Consider the following 23,014-nt stretch of genomic DNA (forward strand, 5'->3'; position numbering starts at 1 on the left):
AGGGAACTCACAGTAAAGGTTTTGTAATGAGCAATCTCACAAAAAATGTCACCTTTAAAAAGGAATGATTTCTCACCAGTTGTTCAAACTGAGAAATACCAGAAGTTGCAATCTTTGTTGATGTTTAATGACTAAGAATACTAAAACATCACATGGCAAGAAAAGTATGCCACTTTTCTCTAATCATGGAGTAAATATAATAGTGCTTTGCAGTTGAAGCATAGTAAAAAGAATATTCTGCACTTATAGTACTTAACTGGACCAATTCATATGATGATAGTCATGCATACTTTATTTTCAAAAATGCAATTTACAAATACAAAACAAAAATCCGATAGCAATTTCCATGCAAGTCGATTATAACTCACCAGCGTCTGCACTGTATGTCGAGAGCAGTGCAGTCAAATTGCCCCCATTAAATACTAACCATTTTAGATAATATTCAGGTTGCGAGAAAGTACTAATCTCATTTGGATCAAAGATGAAGAATCCCTATAAATGGTGACTATTTAAAAACAGTCCCTGCTAATATACTTTAACTGCCAATGTTCAGAGTGCATAAAAGACAAGCCAAAGACCTCAGTTTCCAAGGTAACCGTAGGTCTTAAGCTAATGCCGCGTTACACGTTAACAGACCTACACAGAACATATCTTCTGTGAGAGAGGAGCAACCCTACCAAACGAGGTTAGTTTGGTCTTTGCCCCCTCCGTAAAGTGCATATTTTTATAAATATAGCCCTGTAGCTTTGGAGATCATTTTCAATCTCAGTATCAAAATGCAGTGTCAAACAAGAGAGGTAACCACAGAAACATAGGATTTAAATTACAACCAATGCACAAGCCATGATAACAGAGTGTCAACAGTCCCCAGATTTAAAGTTGCAGCAACGTGAAATGTGAGATTTAAGAGAGAGAAGGTGTGTGGGTCTATCCGCACTGATACTGTGTGAGTGAAGAGTATAAATGGTTCATGACCCATTACATTTTACAGATGATTCAGAACTCGTTTGATTAATGGTGTTGGCCTCTTCACAGCTTTGGCACAGTCTGTCACGCTTTAGGCACTGATAGACACAGGGAAGCTCCTGTTGTTGTTCATGATGTCATCCAAGTCTTCATCGTCAATGACCACTGTGTAATGACAGGGATAGGAAAGGTGTTATCCTCAGCTCATTGTGGATTAGGTTAGAGTACATGATTCAAGGTAAACAAATTTTGGTTCTTCCATTCAATCCAAATCACAAACAAGATCTCGTGTTTAGTGCATCTAAATAACAGTTTTGTATATATACTAGGGATGCACAATGACATCAGTATCATATCGGTACGGCAGATAAATGCTTAACAAAAATGATCGGCATTTGACAGATTTACATTTGATCAATTTATTTGATAAATTTATTGTACTGGAGGAGCAGAATGTATAGTTAGTGCTGGGCTATTATATTAAAATTTCAGATTTTATTCATTTTACTGCATTCACAAGCCTACAGAAGTAAATGCTATTTGTATCCATAATGCTAATTCAGGTAGATGTATTCCTGAGTTCTACTTTTTCATAAAATGTTTATGTATCACTGGCAAATATGTATATGCAAAAAATATCAGCCCATGATCAGTGCCATATCAGTGCATCCCTACTACACATACAGCAAGAGATTTAAAAGAATAGAAAATGTTCCAATTCATTTGAAATGCAGCCATGATATGCCCCAGTTATTCAATGGTGCCTTCACATCAAATCTATACATACATACATACATACATACATACATGTGTACATATGTTGTCGAAACAAAACCTTGCATCTCCATTTTTGTCGTTTTTTCAGTTTTTGACATAATGTGAAAATGTTGTCCTTCACATTGTGTGTGAATTTCATGATGAATGATGAACAAACAGAAACGGTCCAAAATGACTTGGAAAAAAGTCTGGTTCCATTAACTTACATTAAAAGTGAAGTATGTTTTTCTTTCTCCTGTAAAGTTACTATTTTGGAGATACGAGGTTTTGAACCAACACCGGCAAGAAATATATATATATATATATGTATGTATACACATATATACATGTGTATGTGTACGTGTACGTGTACGTGTACATGTACTTCCTTTAATCTTACAGATCCCTCAAGTGTGACCAACATTTTAGAAAAACGTGTTCAGCAGAATCAAGGAAAAGTCAGTGAAAAGTTATCTAGCCCCCTTGTTCTCATTATTAGTGTACAGTCCACTCCTACCTCTCTTGGAGCGGCCGATCTGGCCGAGTTTGGGGGCTCTCTGTACTGTCCGCGGTGGAGGCCGCATCTCTGAGCCGTTCCTCCTCTGCGCCTCCACGCCGCCATACGGGACCAGTGGACTTGGCCTCAGGTCACACTCTGCTGGGGGCAGGAGGTCGGGCATTCCCGCCGTGCCGTACATGTCAGCTACTAGAGTCTCCCGCTGCACTTCGTAGGATGTCTTCATATATTACTCTCCTCTCTCCTTTGAGCTGTTAGCCCCAGTAGCTACAGCGCCGTGTTCGCCCACACAAACTGGAACAGGCTGGATCTGAGGCCTTCAGTCAGAGCACCTATGGAGAGTAAACGTAGGTTAAAGTTAACCTAAGATTTAGCTTTAACCGACACGTTCAGCTACCCAACGCCACGGCGACTTCAATGAACAGCCAGCCTGTCTTGTTAGCCACACGAAGTGTGCTGAATTTATGATTAAGATCACACAAAATGTAAACTTTTAACTCCACTAAAGAGGTTGTGTATTTACAGCTCGCCGAGTCGCCTTTTCTTCCTTTACGTCGAGCTGTCAACACAAACGGCTCCCACAGGTAACGAGGATTTCCGTACCCATAAACGGTCCAAATTCACTAAAACCACTCTCTTCGACGACCCCGTGAAATATAAAGGCACGAAAAGTGAGCTTACCCCGTTTATGTTTGTCCCGGAGGCGAGAACGAAGTTACCGAGCCGCCCGAGATGACGACGTTCGTGTTTCTCTGCCGTGATGAACGTAGCAAGCGAAAGAGCTGAGCATTAGATTTTAAAACCCACCTGTTTTCGAAGTAGCCCCGCCCTCCTAGGCTACTTTCTCACACGATTGGCGGACTACTTGTGAGTATGAACTACTACCCAATTCTAGCGCAGGTGGCGGGATGGTGCTAGCCAATCCCAAGCGGAGAAGGCGGGATCACCCTGAAAACGGGTGGTAAACAAAATGACGTGGCAGCACGTTGTGTCGTAAGCGTTGTTTGGGGATTTCCTCGGTTCGTGTGTGTGTGCGTCACTGTGATGAGGGGGAGCTCTTGTGTAGGCTGTAAATGGGTGAATGTTGCTAGTTGTAGGCGGACAGTGTCTGACATTAGCCTTACACCCACAAGGAGGTTACTGAACAGTAAGTTACACAAGTCACAGCCCACACTTATGTAGGCAGCTTTCTGCGTGCTTCAGTCGCACACAGTGGAGGTGTTTGTATGGCCTAAGCATAAGAAAAAGAAGTTGAGCGTTTTACCTGGTCTAAGCTCTACGATCCATGTTGTTAAAACCTAGCAAAGCAAGAAAGCTGACTGAAGATCAGGTTTTCAAGCTTTTCATGTAGTCTAGTAGTAATTAAGTTTATGATCCTAGATCAGCAACACTTTGGACTTTGGATCTAAATCAGTGGTGGCTGTTGGTCAAGTCTGGGCATTAAGTGGTAAGACAGGTAGGGACATATTACTGATTAGGCCAGTGGGGCCAGTACACAAGGGCCTCAGACTTCCAGGAGCCTCAGACCACAAGGTCAGAGGGGGCTCAAATACCTTGGGCAATCCTATGCAGATAGAAGCATTAGATGAACAAATGTTACCTGTCCTCAGGCCCCTCAGGTTTTATGTTCATGTATTTTGTTGCTGCCTTTCAAAAGGGATGTGTCACCCTTTTCCTGTGTAGAAATACTTCATTTGCTACTCAGTTTGGCTTAAAGGATAAAGAGAAGAAATCTTGTTAAGAGCCTGTCTTTAATGTACATACATTACATACAAAAACTGTTATAATGTAGACACAAAAGAATATTGCATATTAATCAATGATAAGGCTAATTTTGTTTTTCCTCAAAACACAAAAATGAAAATTTGCATTGCTGATAAACACAGATGTGAACTATTGCTAAATTTCACTTTTCAGGTGGTTTATTTATTTATTTGTTGATTGATTGTTTTATTCATTCATTTAATCGTTTATTCATTTATTTAGTGTAATGGTTAGAGTTTTGGGGGCCTCCAAAGATGCTGTTGTACATGGGCTTTGCAAGACCATGATCTATTCCGGGTGACAGGGACAAAATGTGAGAACAGGGTGGGACATTCAGGCTAATCAAATATACAGAAAGACAGAGAAAATACTGTGTTATAAATTTGAAGTAAAGAGCATGCCACAGGTCTCAAGAGGAAAAAATCCCTTGCCAACTTTTTGCTTTGCCTTGCAAATGTTGGATGCTCCCACACGGCTGTTTTGCATTGCACTGTGGAAACATTCTACACAAGCAAGAGTTAAGCTTTTTCTGTGAGCCATGTAAACTCTAATCTTCTCAGGTTTCAAAGAAAACCATATAATGAGCACAAATTAATAAACAATTCAGTGTTCTCCAGAATTATTATGAAGTTAAAGTAAAAATGGCTGTGAAAACAAATGTATAAATGTAGTTAATTGGTTTGATACTATGCAGGCAATGTGAGAGAAATGTAACCTTTCAGTGAGGTAAAATTACTCAGTGAAAAAAGATATCCATTTATATACACACACACACACACACATATGCATATATATATGAATATATATATATATATATAGATAGATAGATAGATAGATGGATAGATATTAAACATATCAGTTGGTGGCACCCCAAGATATTCTTACGACAATATTCATTTTCATATTCTACTTTTTCTAAGTGCAGGAGTTCTACATGTACTCTTGCACTTACAGACCCTGTTTGCCTGAGGTATAAATATGAGATAATGCTGTGTTTATGACAGCTGGAACCTCAGAAATATCCTAATCAGAATCTCCTACTTTCCACCTAAAAGTGTTCATGCTACAATAATCCTAGCTAAACAGGTAGTTGCTACTGTGTTTAATATTTTCTTTTTACTTTAGGTTTACAATAAAGTGGTGGCTATTTTTTAACTTGTTATGTATGTTTTATTGCGAGTGTCTGTCAGTTAGCTACTTTAGTTAATATTGCTGTCAACCCAAAGCTCACGGCCTATATAAAATACAGTTTTGTTGCAGTTTTGCTGTTAAACTCAGCATATAAGGAAGTGAGTCATTAAATCTAGTCTAATACGTGTTCCTATAAACTCTGAGCCATAATTCGGTTGGCTTAGATTTGTTAAAAATAATAATAATAATTGTCATAAATAAGCTTATGGCACCAGGACTTTTGAATCTTAATCAAATAATCTGTTTTTTTTTTTTTGTCTAAATATAGACTTAATTAAATAGTATTAAACTCCAATAAACTTTATTGGAAACAGATAAACTAGGAAGCCTTATTTAACATGTAACCATGAAATGAATGTAGTTTAGTGTAAACCTTGTTCCTTAAACAGAGAGATGTGTAAATGTGCACTGATAGGGCATACTGTGATCAGCTTCAGCGCTCAAATATTTTTCACATAATATCATGTTTTGCTTTAGTTTTGGTTGCACAGATTATTTCCGGTGATATTGCCAAGTCAATTCAGAAGTATTTTCAGGCTGTGACCGCAGATACACAAAAAAAGTAACTGAATTTGAAAGCATATTTCAGCAAACTTTACAACAATTTAATCAATTTAACCATAACCTTCTTCAAACCAAGAGTGAGTCACATTTCAGTGTTTGATCAGTATTTGATCATTTGTGTTACATTTAAATGCTTGTTTTCATTTTCTTGGTGTGTGTTTTTACGTTGCCACCATTAATTTTGATGCTGCATTTAGCATTATCAAATGAATCCAGGTTAAATCGTGGAGACAAAAAGAAAATTATGGTAACTGTTATACTTTTGAACACTATATAAACCTAAATGCACAATGTCAAAAAATGTAGTACATTAAACAATTAAAAATAAAATTTTACTCATCTATTATTGTGAATCCATTTTTCCAGATTGTAAAATGACAGAAAAATAAGTTTTTAGACCAATTCATACTCAGAGAAATGATGGAGCTGAACCATCTAATGAAAGCCACAAAAAAGGGATTCAACATGGTGTCCAGAGAATCATGTGACAAATTAAAACTCTGCTATTGCTTTCCTTAGGGCCCCGATCCAAAAAGAACCCTTTTGGCACCTTTACATTTTGGAGATTAAGATAATAGACAGATATTGTCAGTATGTACAGATTTAATTCTGTTGTTTATAAAGGCAACCATATACATTTGTCACTTTACTTGGAGCAACACATAAATTAATATTTAAGTAATAGGAAAAAAGAAGTAATGGTGAAAATGTAAAGACAGCTGTGAGGATAGTGAGGCAGCTGACTTTAATATGGACTTAGAAGGATGTTTTATATGATACACTGCTAATTATAAAGTTGTGAAAATAGGTTACTTGGAGCACTACTTCAGCAGAACCACTTTTTATCCCCTAAAGAACCTTTTAGTGTTAAGAACCTTTTAAAACAACTCTGCATAATGTAAAGGTTCTGTATAGCAATGCAATATTTTTTCCTAGAAACCTTTCTTTTTAAGTGTGCAGTGCAGTTGTGAGATCCAGCCATGACTGTGTCTTGGAAGAGCCAGACAGATCTAAAATCTCCTGGTATTTGATGAGGTCCATGATATCATGTATCCTGTTGAGATTACCAGTACCTCTCTGTGAAAAACAACCACAGAACATCAGATTTCCACCACATGCATCACAGTATCTTTTTTAGGATAATCCACCTCTTGTGTTTACTTTTGTCCCATTTGACTATAAAACCCAGTTCCAGTCGAGATGTGAGCAGATGAGAGGCTTTCTTTTGGCAAACCTTTCAAATGATCCTCTTTTTGGCATAGAGGCATAGAGGAAATTGAAAATCGTATTGAAAATAGTATTGAAAGTCTCTGTTCAAGTAAAAGTACTGTTACTGTAGTGATAATATACTTGAGCACAAGTAAAAGTTTTAGTAAAGGAAATTACTCAAGAAAGAATAAATAAGTATACTGTGAGAAGTAAAGGTTCTGTGCAGGTACATTTTCTGTTCATCAAGGTCCAAACAATGTAAAAGTACCCTCAAAGGTACAACAGTGGCTTTAGGGTCCAATTGTGTACCTTAAATAAGTTTTTCCCCAGTGAAAAAGTACATATTTATATCTTTTCAGAACCTAATATTTTAAAACAGATCAATAAAACAAAACGCCTGGAGATGAGACGGGGTGTGTGGAGTCAATACAACTTAAAATATAATTTAAAACAGATTATGGTACAATTATGTTCCCTGACTAAAGGTACTGAGATGGACCCTTGAGGGCACCACCCCAGTGACAGTTTTGTCACCTTTTTCTGAGAGTGTAGTGTATTGCTTTAAGATAACAAACCCTAAAGTGTCCCCCAAAGAAATCTTTTATTGAGCATTTATTTAAATTGTGTTTACTTCATCCATTTTTGTTCTCCCACCTCATTTAGCATTATAAGAAGAGACATTACAGATATTACCTTCATAAAAGAGAGGTCTATAAACCTCTAATTCCATATATAGAATGGAATATGTTTTGTATTGGACAAGTGTGCCTAACCGAAAGGATGGATTTCTCTGAGATGTTCAGTGTCACATCAAACAACACAGATGTTTCTGGAATGAGATTGTGCTTCATGCAGGTCTACATCCCATAAACATCTTTGTCTCTTGAAGATATTCAGTCTGGGCCTCTTATAAATGCTACGATTAAAACATTTAGAATACTAGACTGCAAACAGACGTTGCCAGAGAAGGAAAAGATAAAATGTCTTTCTTTTTCTTCCATGACAAGCTTGTGAGATTTTGCGACAAGGCGAACCAACCAGTAGCGAAAGTTCAGGAATAACACTGTAACCCGAATCAGTTGGTTCAATGCCACAGATTGCAATCTAATCCCAAAGACATCAAAATTCACATTTTTTTCTCTTGAGCGATTATGTTTACCGCATTCACACAACAAATACCTCCATTTTCAGCCATCCATTCAGGACAGAGGTATGTGAGGACCTGTTGAGACCTATTTGCTTGGACCAGTTTGTAAACCCACTGGGGGCTTTCTTGTGTGGCTCAAAGGGCATGGCAGTGAGGAAGGCAGGATGATCATTATCGCATTATCGGAGGGGATAAAAGTAGGAAGGGAACCTCTGCTCCACTGTATGACGGATGAGAGAGGCTAAGTTGCAGTTGTTGAACCAAAACCAGAGAAAGGATGTCCAGGCTCTCCTTGATGATTTTTACCTTGGTCATAATGACCACTATTTTGTGCAACCACTCAGGTAAAAACAGAATTATTTTGTTTCAAATTTTTTTACTCTACCTGTAGGATTTTGGCTTGTCCACTGTAGTGTATAACTGTTTGTAGGTGCTATTCTTTATTATAGCCATACATATTTAAAAGAGCCTTTAGATGTGTACCCAATCCAAAAAAGTGTTAATTTTCAGTGTTACCTCATATTTTTATGTATAAATCTTTAGTGTTTGTTTAGTAACGTAATGTTGTAATTTGTATATCACTGAACTGACTTTTGAACATTGTCTTTTATATTCATTAGTATATTCCCGAAAAAGACTTTTTAAGAGTGGACCTTTTAAATGCATATGTAAGTATCCTGTTTCTTTTTTTGGATCAGAGCTGTGACTTTCCAGCTTATACTCAGCCTTATATAATATTTGCTATATGTCCAAAGGTTTCTAGACAACTGCTCAACCAGTGTTTCTTCTGATATTAAGGGTATTGATAGGGAGTTTTTCCCTCATTTGCTACCTTTGCTCTTCTGGAAAAGCTTTGTACTAGATGTTGGATCATTGCTGTGAGCTCCATTATTCCAGTAAATGCAATTCCACCCCCCCCCCACCCCCCATTTTTTCCTCTAGTGCACAGTGGCAACTTCCATGGCATACACAGACATTTCCTCCCCAGGGGTGGCACACAGTGTCGCTGCTGGAAGAATTATGATGGTAGGTAATCAAACAATGCATGTGTAGTTCTTTTTTTTTTTAGATTCCAGAATTTAATGTTGGTTAGACATGCCCTTTTAAAATTATAATAACTCATTAGTTCTGTTTCTTCTTTTGTTCAGGTGAAATCCTGGGACACTGTGATAGAATTCTCTACAGGGTTTCCACCCCTGTTTAAACTCCCATAATTGCATTTCCGAGGGTTTTGTGGCAAAATATTCTTTGTCTGTATTTCTTAACATTCTGGCTACATGCAGTATAATGTTCAACTGAACCCAAATATGTGAATATGATGTCTAACACTGATGGAAAGGACATCTATATCTAGTTATTGTATTTTTCATTCTTTTTTTCTTTGTATTGACCCCTGATTGTAAAGCTTTTTTAGCTTTGAATATATTGTACAATGGTAATCCTATGTACTTTGTTGCAGTTGCATAATGAAACCAAATAAATGTGATGTGATTTCAGATATATATATATAAATAAATGTGGAATAAATTGCCAAATTTGTCTTGTGCTTAACTTCTTTAGTCTTCAATAGTTGTTTGGGCTATTGTGAAACTCTGGTGTAATCTTATACACCCCACTGAAGCTTTTGTTCAGTTTGACCAGATTTAGACCCACACCATCCCATTAAACATGTTCCCACAGGCCACTCCGGTGGGAAAAAGAAAAAATTGTTTCGGATGCAGAGCATATTTCCTACACTGCCCTTTATCTGAGCTTTACATCAGCACAGTTCCTGAAAGTCCATGATATGATGCTATCGCTGACTGATGATTACATTTCAGGTTAAGATGAGAAAAACCCTACTTCTCTGCAGATATTTGGATAGCTTCACACAACAGCATATTGTGAATTAGCAATCTTGCTGCTGTTAATGAAGACAATACAGAGTAGCTGTGAATACACAATAAACCTCTTACAAGGCCATGGGTCTGCTGGCAGGCCCAAAGTTTTATTGCACACTGCTAAAGCCTAAGAATAATGCATCAAAGTCCTTGTAGTTACTAAATAATAAGCCTTAGTATGTAGTAAGCCTGGGGTTTTTAAGGATTAATCATTTTTCTATTAAAACATAATAGTAAAATTTCCATTAAAACTGTGTTGAAACTCAATGAAATATTTAAAAACATAACTATAAGACAGCATATCATAAGTGAAAGAATATAGGCAGTGAAAAATGTAAGTATTACAGTAAGTAATAAAGTCTGACAAATTTGTTTTATTACACATTACTCTTTTCTAAATAACTGGACCGACTGTAGCTTGCTTAATTTCTTAAAGCAATTATCCTATAAATATGTAGCATTTATTGCTGTTTACCAGTCAATCAGTTAAACTGGAATGTGATAAAAAAATAAAATAAATATTATTAGAATTAAACAATTGCCATTCTTTAATTTTAATTTGACGATACTTGGTTGTTGAATAGCCAAGACCTGGACCAGGACCAGGAGGTTTCCATTGCTCACTGCTATCCTAATTTAATAATAACTCTGCCAGTTTGCAATTTCTTTCCATGTGTTGCTGAAAAATAAGCCTTAGTATGAAATAAGCTTGAAACTTTAAGGGGTAAAAGGCATTTGAATTAGCTTTGGAAAACTGCTTCTTGTTTCCCTAAATAAATACATCCAGCTCAGCATTTGTAGCCCGTGTCAAATGAATCCTAGACCAAACACCAAGGTCACTATCTTTCCAGGCCCCTGTTTACAGTAGACATCACATGATCTGTGGAAGCATAGAGGCCAACACTGCTGTTTAGTTCACACTGTGAGGAGCCACACTTTGAGTTTTAATTGACCCTTGGACTTGATAAGGTATGTTTCATTACCTCTACAGCATCTTAAAAAGACAACAGGGCATCTCATTCTGTTTATTGATGAGATGGATTGTTATTTAAAATCATGGTAAACTTTGGTATAGTGTAAAAGAAATGGTAGCAGGGTATATGACCCCTGCTGTCTAAATGGGTATCTGAATGACATTTCAACCTGGTGGTTCAGGACTACATTTCAGCATGGACAGAGAAAGACCCCCTCTTCAGTTAACAGTGGTACAGTGTCAGCCTGGTCCAGCGGTTCAGGATGGACAGTGGAGCACTGGCCTGTGTGAATGCTATGGGGATATAGGAGACTGTGAGTAGTCTACTGCTCCTCTTGTCTGCCACGGATTTAAGCTTTACACTGAAGCAGGTCTAAATTTTAACATTTACATTGTAAGTTAGCCTCAGCTTTCAACAACATTTTAAAACTATATCTACAGTTCTGTGAAAAAGTCAGAGATCACCCTTCTTTCAAATTGTTCTTTTTTCAGAAGATATTTCTGAGATTAGATATGAGACAATCTGCTTGCATTATTTAAGGGAAATTCAAAGGAAATTAAGAGAAAAAACAGGAATTTCCAGAACTGTAGTTAAAAATTGGTTAAAATATACAGAGAAAATCAAACTCCTTTCAACCATGCAAGACCACGTAGACCACCAACACTGTCACCATAAGATAAACAGTAATTAAAGCTTTCATCTTTGAGAGAGAGGAGAAAATCAAGCTCCACTCTCGCTTCAGATCTGTAATGATCCACAGCTGTTTCTGTCCGTCCTTTCACTGTGAGTCTGAAAAGATGTGTAGCGGTCAAGAAGCTGTTACCTAGAGAAAGAAACAGACAAAAAAGAAGAAAGTTTGTTAATCAAACAAAGAAGCTGCTGCTGTTCTCAGACATCCTCAACATCACTGAATGTGTTTAAGATTATGAGAAGCAGAAAGTGCAATGGTGGAAAAATATTCCTGTGGATTTCTTTAAAAAACTTGATGAATGGAAGCTGGGATAAATATGAAGTGCACCTGAAAAATATCATATTATATTTCATTGTCAATGCTTCTGTTGAATTTTCTGGTAAATACATGTTTTCTGTTTTTTTCCCTGATGCTGAAAATTGAATACCCTGTACTTAATGGCCATTTTGACTGGAAATGATTAAATGAAGTGTGGTTTTTGACTTTTGCAGTGATGTATGACAAATTATGCTCATATAGTATGTGTGGAGTGAAAAATCTGATGTTTTGACATCAACTCATCACAAATCAACTAATTTTGCTGAAACAATTGTAGTAAAATAGTAAAAATATTAGGGTTTAGGTTTAGGCAGAGCTGTATGTGGCTGCAACAATACAGTAATGAATTAATAGAAAATACATCACTGACAAAAAGATGAAAACGTAAACTTGTGTGTGCGTGTGTGTAGGTTGCTTCGCTCTCTGGTGTTTGCCTGTATTTGTGTGTAAGACGAACAGGGCCGCAGGGGGCTGTGTGTGTTTACCTCTGCTGGACTGTGTGGGCTGCGTGCCTCCAGCCTCCCTCGCAATGCGTGCAGCAGTGAGAGAGCGCTATGGCATAGAGGTAACAAAAACACATACATTCCTTCATTACTTTACATTAATGTAAAAATATAGATTGCTGTAAATTTACAGTGTAAGCACTGCATCAATCAACTGTAATCCTTAAATACAGTAGACTGAGGTGAAGATTGGGTCATTTCACATTATCATTTTGTTTTTGTTACGTGTTTTGTAACATGTTTTTCCTGCCACAAATATACTTTTGATGTATTTTACATGTGGTGTTTTGTATTTCAGTTAACTAAATTATCCGGTAGTGTTGTATTAGATATCCGGTTACCGCTGCCTTTGTAGTCTTAAAGACTACAAAGACTGGTGTAAACGCAGTAACTGCTGTAATATGATGCTCAGTTCATGGTGGGATTAATAAACAGAACTACACTGTTGTGAAAAATAGTGTGATTGTTCTTTAAACCATAAGCATCAATATCTAATCATTTGCTACTAGAAGCTAGCCAGATAAATATTTCTATTTGTCTGTATCTTTAAATGTTGTAGTACATAATATAGCAAAACTTGTTGTAAGTTGTAAGGTTGTAAGTTGTGCATGCACATTAGATCACATACATAGAAATACAGGAGTGAATGAAAAACATACAGAAACTATATTTTGATACAGCAATACTTTAGTACAGTAAAATTTTGTACTTTAATAATACTGTATGAGTACTGGAAATAAACATTTAATTACTGGAGAAACTGCTGCCAATTTGACATTATAAGTTTTACAGTGCACTATACAAGATATCTTCCCTCTGTCTGTTTTAAAAACTTCAGTCTCATGCTTTTTGAATTTTGATAAACATCTTCACCCCAGCGTCTCAGCTACTGAAAAAGTTGTTGACGTTTAGAGACCGAGTTCTGATAAGAGCTCCTCAACACTTTAAAATGCAAACACTGAAACTTTCCCACATTTAAAACCTCTATGAGTTGATGCAGTGTGTAGGATGGGGGGTTGTAGATAAGCTGGCCTGGGGCTGTTATTGGCTGATGGCCCAGAGCTGTATTACTCACTTTGTGCTTTGTATTACAAGAGTAAATGAAACCCTCAGCAGCTTCCTCTTTACACATTTAATTCTTATTGTGCTGGGATATTTCCTAACCACACAGAACAATGGTTTCAAACATTCATTCATTCAAACATTTACACCCTATTCCAGCTATATGGGGAAGAGTTATAAGAGACAAGTTATTCGGTTCTGGGCAGGCATGAGTCATTTTGTTGTTAAAGACAGTGGCAGGTGGTCATAATTGTGCCATAGTCAAGTCAAGACTGAGACTGGGACATATTTATATATATATATATATATATATATATATATATATATATATATATATAAATATATATATATATTCATTCAGGTCTTGACTATGGCAAAAGTATGACTGGCCGTCACTGTCATTAACAACAAAATGACTCATGCCTGCCCAGACTTGAATAACTTGTCTCTTATAACTCTTAGGGTGTAAATGTTTGAATGAATGAATGTTTGAAACCATTGTTTTACATACATAAAAATTCATACAAAAAAGTAACACCTATCAATGGCATGCACACTGTAACATCACATTTGGGAACCACTTCAAGCTACAGGAATTAAATAATGAAATGAGCTGTCAGACTTGCAACTGGCCACACTTAAATGTTTGAATGCTGATGTAAACCATTACCTAATGCTATAGCAATCTAAAAGAACAATCACACTACCTTTCATAGCAGCTTTGCATGTATCTACATACTGCTACCTACCTACTAACTACAAAAGAACATGAGAAGATTTAAGTTCAAATCATTATTCAAGAACGTTGTAAAACAGTAATGTACAAACAAAAAAAAGTTAGTTACAAGCTCCAAATGTCCACGGACAGCTGATATGGCACCACTGCTAGCTTGACACTAACATTGAACTGCAAACCCCTTAAGCGCACTAATAGAAATTAGCATTACTCCAGTTGTGGAAATTGGATAAATGTAGGCTTTACATTAAAAGTCTCTGCAGTAAACCTCATCACGTAATGACATGCTGACAATTTGATCTGACTTTCAGTGTAAACAAAATTAAAAAGTTCACGTTCATGTGAGTGAATATGCAGCATTTTACGACGGCTTAAAGCATGTCTAGGCCAATCTGGGTTTAGAACCAGATGTGTTCACCCCTAATAGTACTGACTGCAGACTGAAAAAGGGTGGGGCTGGACGTCGTGACCGCAAGTAATTAGTCCAAACAGATTAAGAACTTCAGGGGTGTTTCATGTTGTATAATAGATCACAACACACTTGACACAGAATCACAGATCGGATAAGTGAATCTACAGTTTGAGCTAGAGGGAAATCCCCAATTTCAACCAACTTGTACATTATTTACAACCTTTTGGTGGTGCTAATGTTCTTAGACTTCACAGGAGCCCTAAAAATAATAATCAAAAAAATTTCTAATCATTTGTTAACAGCAAGTGAAACAATATGGATGCTAAAAATGAATCCATTTTTAATAGCTTTTTTCTTTAAAAGAAAGGGAGGGCTTAGCTCTGCTAGTCCATTCATATGAGCCACACCTGGTCAGTGATATGCACAAATAGAGACGGCTAGTCCGAACTATTTTTTTCTAAGAGAAGAGTGAATTTTTTTCTCCTGTGCACTTTGTTGCTTGCCACACATGTGGAAGCAATTAACAATAATTATGACAACTAATAACTTTACTTACAGAGCAGTAGAGCAGGAATTGATTCCACAATTTAGAAGCATAGTAACAGAAAGAGTCTCTTCACATTTTCTGTATTTAATGGAAGGTATTTACAGAAAGTCAGTATCTGCAGATCTAAGATCCCCTGTTGGAATATAAACAGATTATGTGAGGTAATTTCAGATCACTTAAAGCTTTAAAAACTAATAAAAAACTTTAGAATCTATCCTAAAAGATACAGGAAGCCAGTGTAGCTCTTTTTAAACTCTCTTTTCGTTGTTCTTGTTAGGCTCTATGCTGCTGCATGTTGTATGAGTCATACAGGATGTAGTGTTTTCCTACACTGTAAAAAACGGCTTGTCAGATCAACCTAAAAAAATTACTTCATGTGGTAACAAGCAACTGAATGGGTTTTATTCAACTCAAAAAATCACATTGATTAAAAGAATTGTTCAGTTAGAGTATTTATTTAGGTCGAATAAAACTAGTTAATTTACTTGGTACCACATGAAGCATTTTTTTTATGTTGGTCCTATGAGCCAAGTTTTACACTGTAGGAGGTCTAGTAAGAAGAACATTACAGTCATCCACCCTGCTTATAAGAAAAGCATGAACAAGTTTCTCTGCATGTGATAGATAAGACTAAACTTTCGCAATATTTCTTTAACCGCTTTTACATGCGGGATAAAACTGAACTCTTTGTACTTCAGGTTTGGGACATGATGCAAAGGGCTCTACAAATTTGTACCTTAGATTTTTATTGATTTCTTTGTAGAAAACTTTGTGATATTCACTGAGAAATGCCTAAAACGCAGCTGGTAAGCGTCTTGAGAAGGAATGAAAATATGTAATATTGTATCATCAGCATAGCTATGAAAATTACTATGTGTAACCTAATTAACTTTATTAACTTAATATTTTCTTTGGAATGTGGAACCGAAGTACATATTTGCATCATGTTCAAAGTTCAAAAACTTCTTTTTAGTATAGATGCATATTTGTTTGAAAATAACTTTTTCAAAAACTTTACTTACAAAAGGAGGAAATTCATCTGAAATAATTGCATATGGAAGGAACCATGCTACTCCTTTTTAGTAGAGGCTTCACAAGGGCAGCTTTAAAAACATCAGGAAAAGCGCCTGTTGACAAAAAAACGTAGTCTAAATTTAATTTTGCACACAGGAACAGGGTCAAGATCACATGTGGAGGAAAGTACAACAGTTGTAAGCTCCTGATAAGTGAAAGCAGATAAAGATATCATTGCTGATGTAGGTGGCTTATCAGAAAATTCATAGGAACTGATTACAGCAGCGTGCATTGTAAAAAATCATTCATCAGATCAACCTAAAAAATATTACTTTATGTGGCAACAAGCAACTGAATGAGTTTTATTTGAGTCAAAAAATTACATTGATTGAAAGAATCATTTATTCAAAGTATTTATTTAGGTTGAATAAAACTAGTTAATTTACTTCTTACCATAAAAAGTATTTTTTTAGGCTGATCTGATGAGCCATTTTTTACAGTGTAATTCTACTATGTATACCAAATCAGCATGCTTGTGAACATACAGGTTGGTGGATAATATGCATCCAGTATGAGGTGGAAGTCACACATTTTAAGTACCAATAAAAACAGAACAGACTGAATGAAAATGTTGGTAATACTGGTGAAATCTTGTTGTATTTGGGGCCATAATGGCAAATATATGCTAGTGCATAATGAATTTGGTTTAGGTTTTTTTCTTCCTTTTGTTTTCCAGTATTAAAGTCAACATCAGATAAGTTTTGCCGTAAACAGTATGAAACCCAAAGAGGCAAACGGAATATACTGAATGTAAAATGTAAAATTCATGGAATTACTGGAACATACAATAATTGGCCACTAAAAGTTCTTACGTTCATGTAATTAATAGGTCCCCACTCCAAAAATATTACTGCTAGGATCAAAAAATGTCCACACATAATAAAAAGCAAAATATATACATTCTACATAGCTCAATTGTGTAAAATGTACTTAAGTTAGGACCACCTTAAATTGCTGGCAGGACCAAGCTTCCACTGCTCTCGTATGAGTTGAGAATAAGTCCAGTTTTCATTGCAGATGTGTAATTGCATGCAATGTGTGGAAGAACTTTTTGTAATGTGTGTTGTGTTTCGGACCCTTGCCAAGTGGACAAATCATAAAGTAATAAGAACCATAGTAGTAAATTTAAAAAAAAAATCATTAAATCATTAAAAAAAATCAGATGACGGCGAGCGTGTTGAAACAGTTTTCAAAAGGAACTCAGTAAAAACTAGGTGAAGGACGTGTCTTCCAAAGGATGTAAGTGAATTATCTACTATTCTCATCGTGTCTTCATCAGTATAATGTTTATTTTGCACTTCGGACCTAAACATCAAGCCAGACCTTCTTTTTGAGCTGGTGTGTAAAGACAAACGACAAAGTCCGAAAAACTCCTGTGAAATCTGTCGGATAAGATAAACTGTGGTTTTAAATAATTAGTACACGTCATTCAGTTTCAGTTATTTCAGCTACTTAATGACACAGAAATGAAATGCTTTGGAACTCAGTTTACCACAGAGTTTGATAAGGACAATTCTCAAAAAATGCCGTTCATGGCCAAATACTCAGGGCTCATCTGGATGCTGAAGTTTATATGAACTCAGAGGTCTATGAGAACATTCTGCTCACTTACTTTTGCTGTAATTGAAATAAGAGCTTTGTTCTGTTCTTCTTATGTAAGAACTTCAAAGAAAGGCTTCTTTCATCATTGTTGTCTAGATTTACATGGTTGAAGGCAAGGTTCATTTGACATTCAAAAAAGGCATTAGTCCATTCATTTGCGAATACAAGTGTGCAATCTGTTTTTTATCTTCACAGTATAAGAGTCAGTGGTGGAAGACTGTGCTTTGAAAGTTACAGAGGCAGTGGTGTGTATAGTGCTGGGTTACTGATTGCTTCTCAGTTGCGGAGCCCTTGTGCAATTCACTGTGACCTCAGAACACGAAAGAAGAAAAACAAGAGATCAGTGTTATGCATGAGTTTGAAGGTAGCGTGACAAAAGAGACACGTAGCAACAGCCTTATGACGAGAGTGAAGGCTTTTACGCAAGTGTTATTGAAAACGGTCCAAGAGCTTTCTGTGCAGTCTTATGGCAATTTAGAGCAGTTTGAATTGAACCTAATTGAACTGAATTGTATTTTTAATTGTATTATCTGTTTGCCTGACTGTTGGCACAACAACAATAGAAAATGTTTTGGGAGACTAAAAAGATTTGATGAACTTCACCAGAAGAGGGTGCTCTTTTATTCTGATTTACTGACTGTTTATAGAGGAGTTTAACAGAAACTTGCAGGCACTGAGTTTTCACTTACTGCGTCAGATACTGGCAGCATTATTTTACTTGACATAAATCATAATGTCTCTCTCTCTCTCTCGCCTCTCTCTCTCTCTCTCTCTCTCTCTCTCTTTCCCTCTCTCCCTCTCTCCCACTCTCCCTCTCTCTCTCCTTCTCCCTCTCCCCCTCCCTCTCAGGGCAATGTGTTCAGTGACTGTTTCTACGGCTGCTGCTGTTATACTCTGTCCTGGTGTCAGATCTCCAGAGAAATCAAGAAGCGGACAGCCGCCTTGGCCAAAATCCAGTCTTCATCACTCTCCTCTTCCTCATCCAAAACACGCCGCACTGCCCTTCTCTACCTGGACCACTCTCACCTCATTTAGAATACTGGGACTTGTACCACAGCAGCAGCAATGATTGGTTTAAAGATCCGGGCAAACTGCAATGCAAAGGAGAGCACTTTGTTCCATTAGAGAGTGTTTTATTACTGCATGAGTTTGTGAAAGAATTTTGTGATTTTTTGTCTCAACCTTTTGCTGTTAGCTATGGAGAAAGAGAGAGAGAGAGAGAGAGAGAGAGAGAGAGAGAGAGAGAGAGAGAGATTTAACACTTAAGTCAATAAACCAAAAAAAAATGTAACAAAAAAGCTTACAGACCTTTTACCTTACTGAAACCTGAAGATTTACTCCTCCGCTGAAAATTCTCTAAGAAAACACAAGACATTTACTCAAAACTGAAACACCTAAGCAGCTCTTAAAAAGCAAGATATTATCATACTTTCAACGGAGAGAGAGAGAAAGAGAGAGAGAGAGACGTGTGTGGATGAGAAAGAAAGATAGAGTGAGGAGAGAGAAAAATGAGAGAGAGAGAGAGAGAGAGTGACTGAGTGAGTGAGCGAGGTGGTGGGGAGGAGGTGGAGGGAAGGGTAGGTGATAAATGAATGGGCATATTTTAGGTCAGTAAAAGCTGACTGATAACTGGTCTGTCCAGGTTAGCTGAAGAAAACAGAGCGTTTATAAACGCACCACACAAATCAACTCCAGTCTCTAACAGAAATCTCTGCTTAAACGAAGCTTCAATAGATTTAAATTATTCAAATGCATTTTTAGCGTAAAACAGTTGGGCTCAGTGCCTTTAGTCAAGAGAACATAATTGTATCACAATCCATTGCAATTATATTTTCAAAGCTGTACTGACTCCACACACCCCATCTCATCTCCAGGCTTTTATTTTATTGTTCTGTTTTAAAACATTAGGTTATGAAAAGGTACAAATACATCCCTTTCCACTAGGAAAAACTTATTTACACACATAATTGGACCTTAAAACCACTGTTGTACCTTTGAGGGTACATTTATACTGTGTATCTGCCTTTATTTCAAACGGGGCACACTTCACTTCCTGATTCTCAGAGCTACATAAGTTACAGATTAGTGTTCATAACTAACAGACCAAAACCTTGTATCACAGTGTTACCCTCAAAGGAGAAGGCAAAAACCTTCTTAACGTGTGATGTAAGTTTATGTATGGATGTATTTATTAATGTATGGAATTATTATGTGATTTTGGACCATTTCTATTGGTCCATTCATCATGAAATGTATGCACAGCTGGAGTTTTCAAACGATAATGTATAGCAGCTACTGACAATTACTGTATTGATAACAATAACTTAGTCTATGGTTCGAGGGGTTGGAAAAGCATATCTCTGTGTGCTTGAGATGTTTCCTCTCTTCTGCTTGAGACATGTTTCTTGTAGGTGTGTCATATTTAAAATGTTGTTACATGACAGTTTCGTTGTTGCTTTAAGGTTATGGGGTTGGACTGTAGGCTGCTGAGTGGTATGTGTCTTTTTTATGAGGAGTGTTTTCGTTCTCTGTTCAGTATGCTTTGTTTAGCCTGTAAATGTCAGGCAAAGGTTTAACACACAGAAACTCAAACAATAGGATCTGCATTCTATGCGTGTCTTCTGCATTGTAAAAATGTGTGCGATAAGAACAACCTGACTCATTGTAATCTGACACATTTTAACGTATGCATGTGTGTCTGTGTGTCTTTTGCTACGGTTCCATCCAAAGTGTTTTTCTATAAAATGAAATTAATAAAAACACTTCAAAAAGTTTGATGATGTAAGCTATGGAAGTGGATTTTCAATAATATTTTATGAATGTCAACAAAACTATTATTTTGTCAAATTCCATTCTTTGTCAGCACCTATGATATTGTAAATTAATTTGAGAAAAATCATGCATTTAAACATGCATTTAGTATTACGTGACAGATTTCCCTCACATGCCTCTTACAACAAACGCAAAAGATTTTTTTATTGTTCAGTGGCAGTTGGATGGAAACAAGTTGCAAACATTTTCTTTTACGTATTTCATCACTTGCAATTTGTGTACAAAGTTGTTGGGGACGTAGCTTGTGTGAGACAGCAAGAGAAAATAGACAATGTGTTAGAACTTCTGCTCCAATTTTCTTTTGTGTGTGTTTTTGTATAAATATTTAAATCTTTCTATCCATTTTCAGATTTTTTGATATCCTGGACGTCCATGTTTTTTTTTACCCAATTTTCTCCCCAATTTAGTCGTCTCCAATGCCACCCGCTAGTTAGGACTCCCCCAATCACACGATGCTATCAACGCTAGGAGGGTGAAGGCTAACACAGGCTTCCTCCGAGACCTGTGAAGCCAACCACCGCTTCTTTTCGAGCTGCCGCTCATGCAACGTCACTGGACAGCCGAATGCGCTCGGAGGAAAGCGCCAACCGCCAGATCTGTTACGTCAGCTAACAGACGCCTGCGCTGACTAGCATCGCGCTTAGTGATGGGGTGAGAAGGAGGGGCCATCCTACCCACCCAGAGAGAGCGAGGCCAATTGTGCTCTCTCGGACTCCCGGCTACGGATGGCTGTAGCATCACCAGGGATCGAACTCACAATCTCCTGATGGCAGGGCCAACACTTGGACGGTTGCGCCACTCGGGAGCCCGGACGTCCATGTTTAAGAGGACTGCAGTGATGATTATGGCGATGTTTTCTGAAAGCTTAATAAAACTCTTGATATATGAGATGACAGGGTGATTGGTCCCAAACCTTCAAGAGCCTGTGTTTTCTGTAGCTAAATATTTACATTTGGTGGGTAGAATTTACGTCACCAACAAACATTCTGGCTGATTGTATAACATAAATAAAATCAGCTTAAAAAGATGCTTATGTTGATAAGGAAATATGGAACATTGCATACAAGATGAACAATTGAAATGAAATCCTGAAGCATAATGAACATCAATGGTAAATGAACTAATATTATTATTGTGTTAATTATTAGATCACTACTGTCCTAATTTAGACTGATAGCTAGTTAAATCTGCCTGGATTCATTCATGAGAAAGGCTCTGCAAGAATTAAGAAATGAATAGATTTGGCAGTTGAACCAATCTACTGAGATTCTCCATTGTCAACAGGAAGTGACATTGGCATAGCACAGTGAATAACTTTCATTCAGCAGATCTACAAATGCTATCACTATATGAGTCCCATATAATTCTGCTTTTAAGTGTGGGCTTACTTGACTTAACTGAACACTAAAACATTTATTAAACACAGTATTAGAATGTATTTATAACAACTATTACCACCACCAGTACTACTACTACTGCTACTACTACTACTACTACTACTAATAATAATAATAATAATAATAATAATTGCAATAATATATGCAAATGATTAAGTGCTCTAACTCAAGTCCATCTAACTCAAGATGTAAATGATTTCTGTTTTCATTTCCATTTTCTCAAGTTCTCACTGTCATAATTGTGGCTTTATGGTTCCTTAATGGTAGATCACATTATTAGTAACTCTTAAATGTTTCCAAAAAAAGTTATTTGTAGCAATGCTATAGAAGAATCACTTTAGCTTCCCTTGAGAACCTAGCAATGAATTAATCATTTCTGTAAATGAGATGTGTAAGTGTGTAACCACCAGTAGTGTGAACCATGTGGTTAGAGGTGACCTCCTTCGCGAGTTCAGTGCTTTGTATGTGCCTTTCTGCCCTGGTGTTTAACAAAAGCAGTTCTTATGGTGGAATCATGGCCTTTCCTGGGTCTTACTCTACGCTGACGCTACTATGTATTTAGTATTTCCATATTGATGGACTCAATCTGCTATATTGACATGTACTATATAGACAAAAGTATTGAGACACCCCTCCTAGTTATTGAGTTCAGGTGTTTCTGCCACTCCCATTGGTAACAGGTGGATAAAATGAAGCACATAGCCATGAAGTCCTGGTAGACAAACACTGGCAGTAGAATGTCTTGAATGTGGAGTAGTAGAATGTATTACTGTGAACGGAAGCGTCTAGGAGCAACGACAGTTTAGACCACACAAACTCACAGAGTGAGGCCGGTGAGTGCTTAAGCGCACAGTGCCTATTGCCTCTAGAAG

The 23,014-nt window shown here is 37.0% G+C and overlaps 2 protein-coding genes and 1 long non-coding RNA gene across 4 annotated transcripts; 2 read left to right on the forward strand and 1 right to left on the reverse strand.

The window, feature by feature from the left end:
• Positions 1 to 269: 269 nt before the first annotated feature.
• Positions 270 to 3,035, reverse strand: si:dkey-112a7.4. Of its 2 annotated transcripts, none has more exons than XM_036596907.1 (3): positions 2,921 to 3,035; positions 2,240 to 2,571; positions 270 to 1,131 (listed from the first exon to the last, which is right to left on the reverse strand). In XM_036596907.1, exons 2-3 carry the CDS (start codon positions 2,463 to 2,465, stop codon positions 1,058 to 1,060), a joined length of 300 nt encoding a protein of 99 aa, XP_036452800.1. In that variant the 5' UTR covers positions 2,466 to 2,571; positions 2,921 to 3,035; the 3' UTR covers positions 270 to 1,057. The 2 variants fall into 2 exon arrangements, with proteins under 2 accessions (XP_036452800.1, XP_036452801.1); XM_036596908.1 differs by lacking the exon at positions 2,921 to 3,035 and adding an exon at positions 2,763 to 2,916.
• A 5,140-nt stretch (positions 3,036 to 8,175) lies between these two features.
• LOC118826499 lies at positions 8,176 to 9,591 on the forward strand. Its single transcript, XR_005008754.1, has 4 exons — positions 8,176 to 8,458; positions 8,735 to 8,782; positions 9,057 to 9,140; positions 9,263 to 9,591. It is a non-coding gene; the product is annotated as an uncharacterized LOC118826499 (long non-coding RNA).
• A 1,267-nt stretch (positions 9,592 to 10,858) lies between these two features.
• On the forward strand, positions 10,859 to 19,368 carry LOC118826135 (placenta-specific gene 8 protein-like). The gene is made up of 4 exons (XM_036597022.1): positions 10,859 to 10,963; positions 11,150 to 11,281; positions 12,388 to 12,542; positions 18,763 to 19,368. The coding sequence occupies exons 2-4, from the start codon at positions 11,164 to 11,166 to the stop codon at positions 18,946 to 18,948; spliced, it is 459 nt and encodes a 152-aa protein (XP_036452915.1). The 5' UTR covers positions 10,859 to 10,963; positions 11,150 to 11,163; the 3' UTR covers positions 18,949 to 19,368.
• The last annotated feature ends 3,646 nt before the right edge of the window (positions 19,369 to 23,014 follow it).

This window comes from Colossoma macropomum, unplaced genomic scaffold (genome assembly GCF_904425465.1).
Source record: "Colossoma macropomum unplaced genomic scaffold, Colossoma_macropomum, whole genome shotgun sequence".
Classification (NCBI taxonomy): domain Eukaryota; kingdom Metazoa; phylum Chordata; class Actinopteri; order Characiformes; family Serrasalmidae; genus Colossoma; species Colossoma macropomum.

Excerpts from the sequence above, each read along its gene's own strand:
- si:dkey-112a7.4 (XM_036596907.1), bottom strand. The coding sequence starts at position 2,465 with ATGAAGACATCCTACGAAGTGCAGCGGGAGACTCTAGTAGCTGACATG. Across the intron at positions 1,132-2,239 it reads GATCGGCCGCTCCAAGAGAG|TGGTCATTGACGATGAAGAC; the intron begins GTAGGAGTGGAC and ends GTCATTACACAG.
- LOC118826135 (XM_036597022.1), top strand. The coding sequence starts at position 11,164 with ATGGACAGAGAAAGACCCCCTCTTCAGTTAACAGTGGTACAGTGTCAG. Across the intron at positions 11,282-12,387 it reads CTATGGGGATATAGGAGACT|GTTGCTTCGCTCTCTGGTGT; the intron begins GTGAGTAGTCTA and ends GCGTGTGTGTAG. Across the intron at positions 12,543-18,762 it reads GAGAGCGCTATGGCATAGAG|GGCAATGTGTTCAGTGACTG; the intron begins GTAACAAAAACA and ends CCTCCCTCTCAG.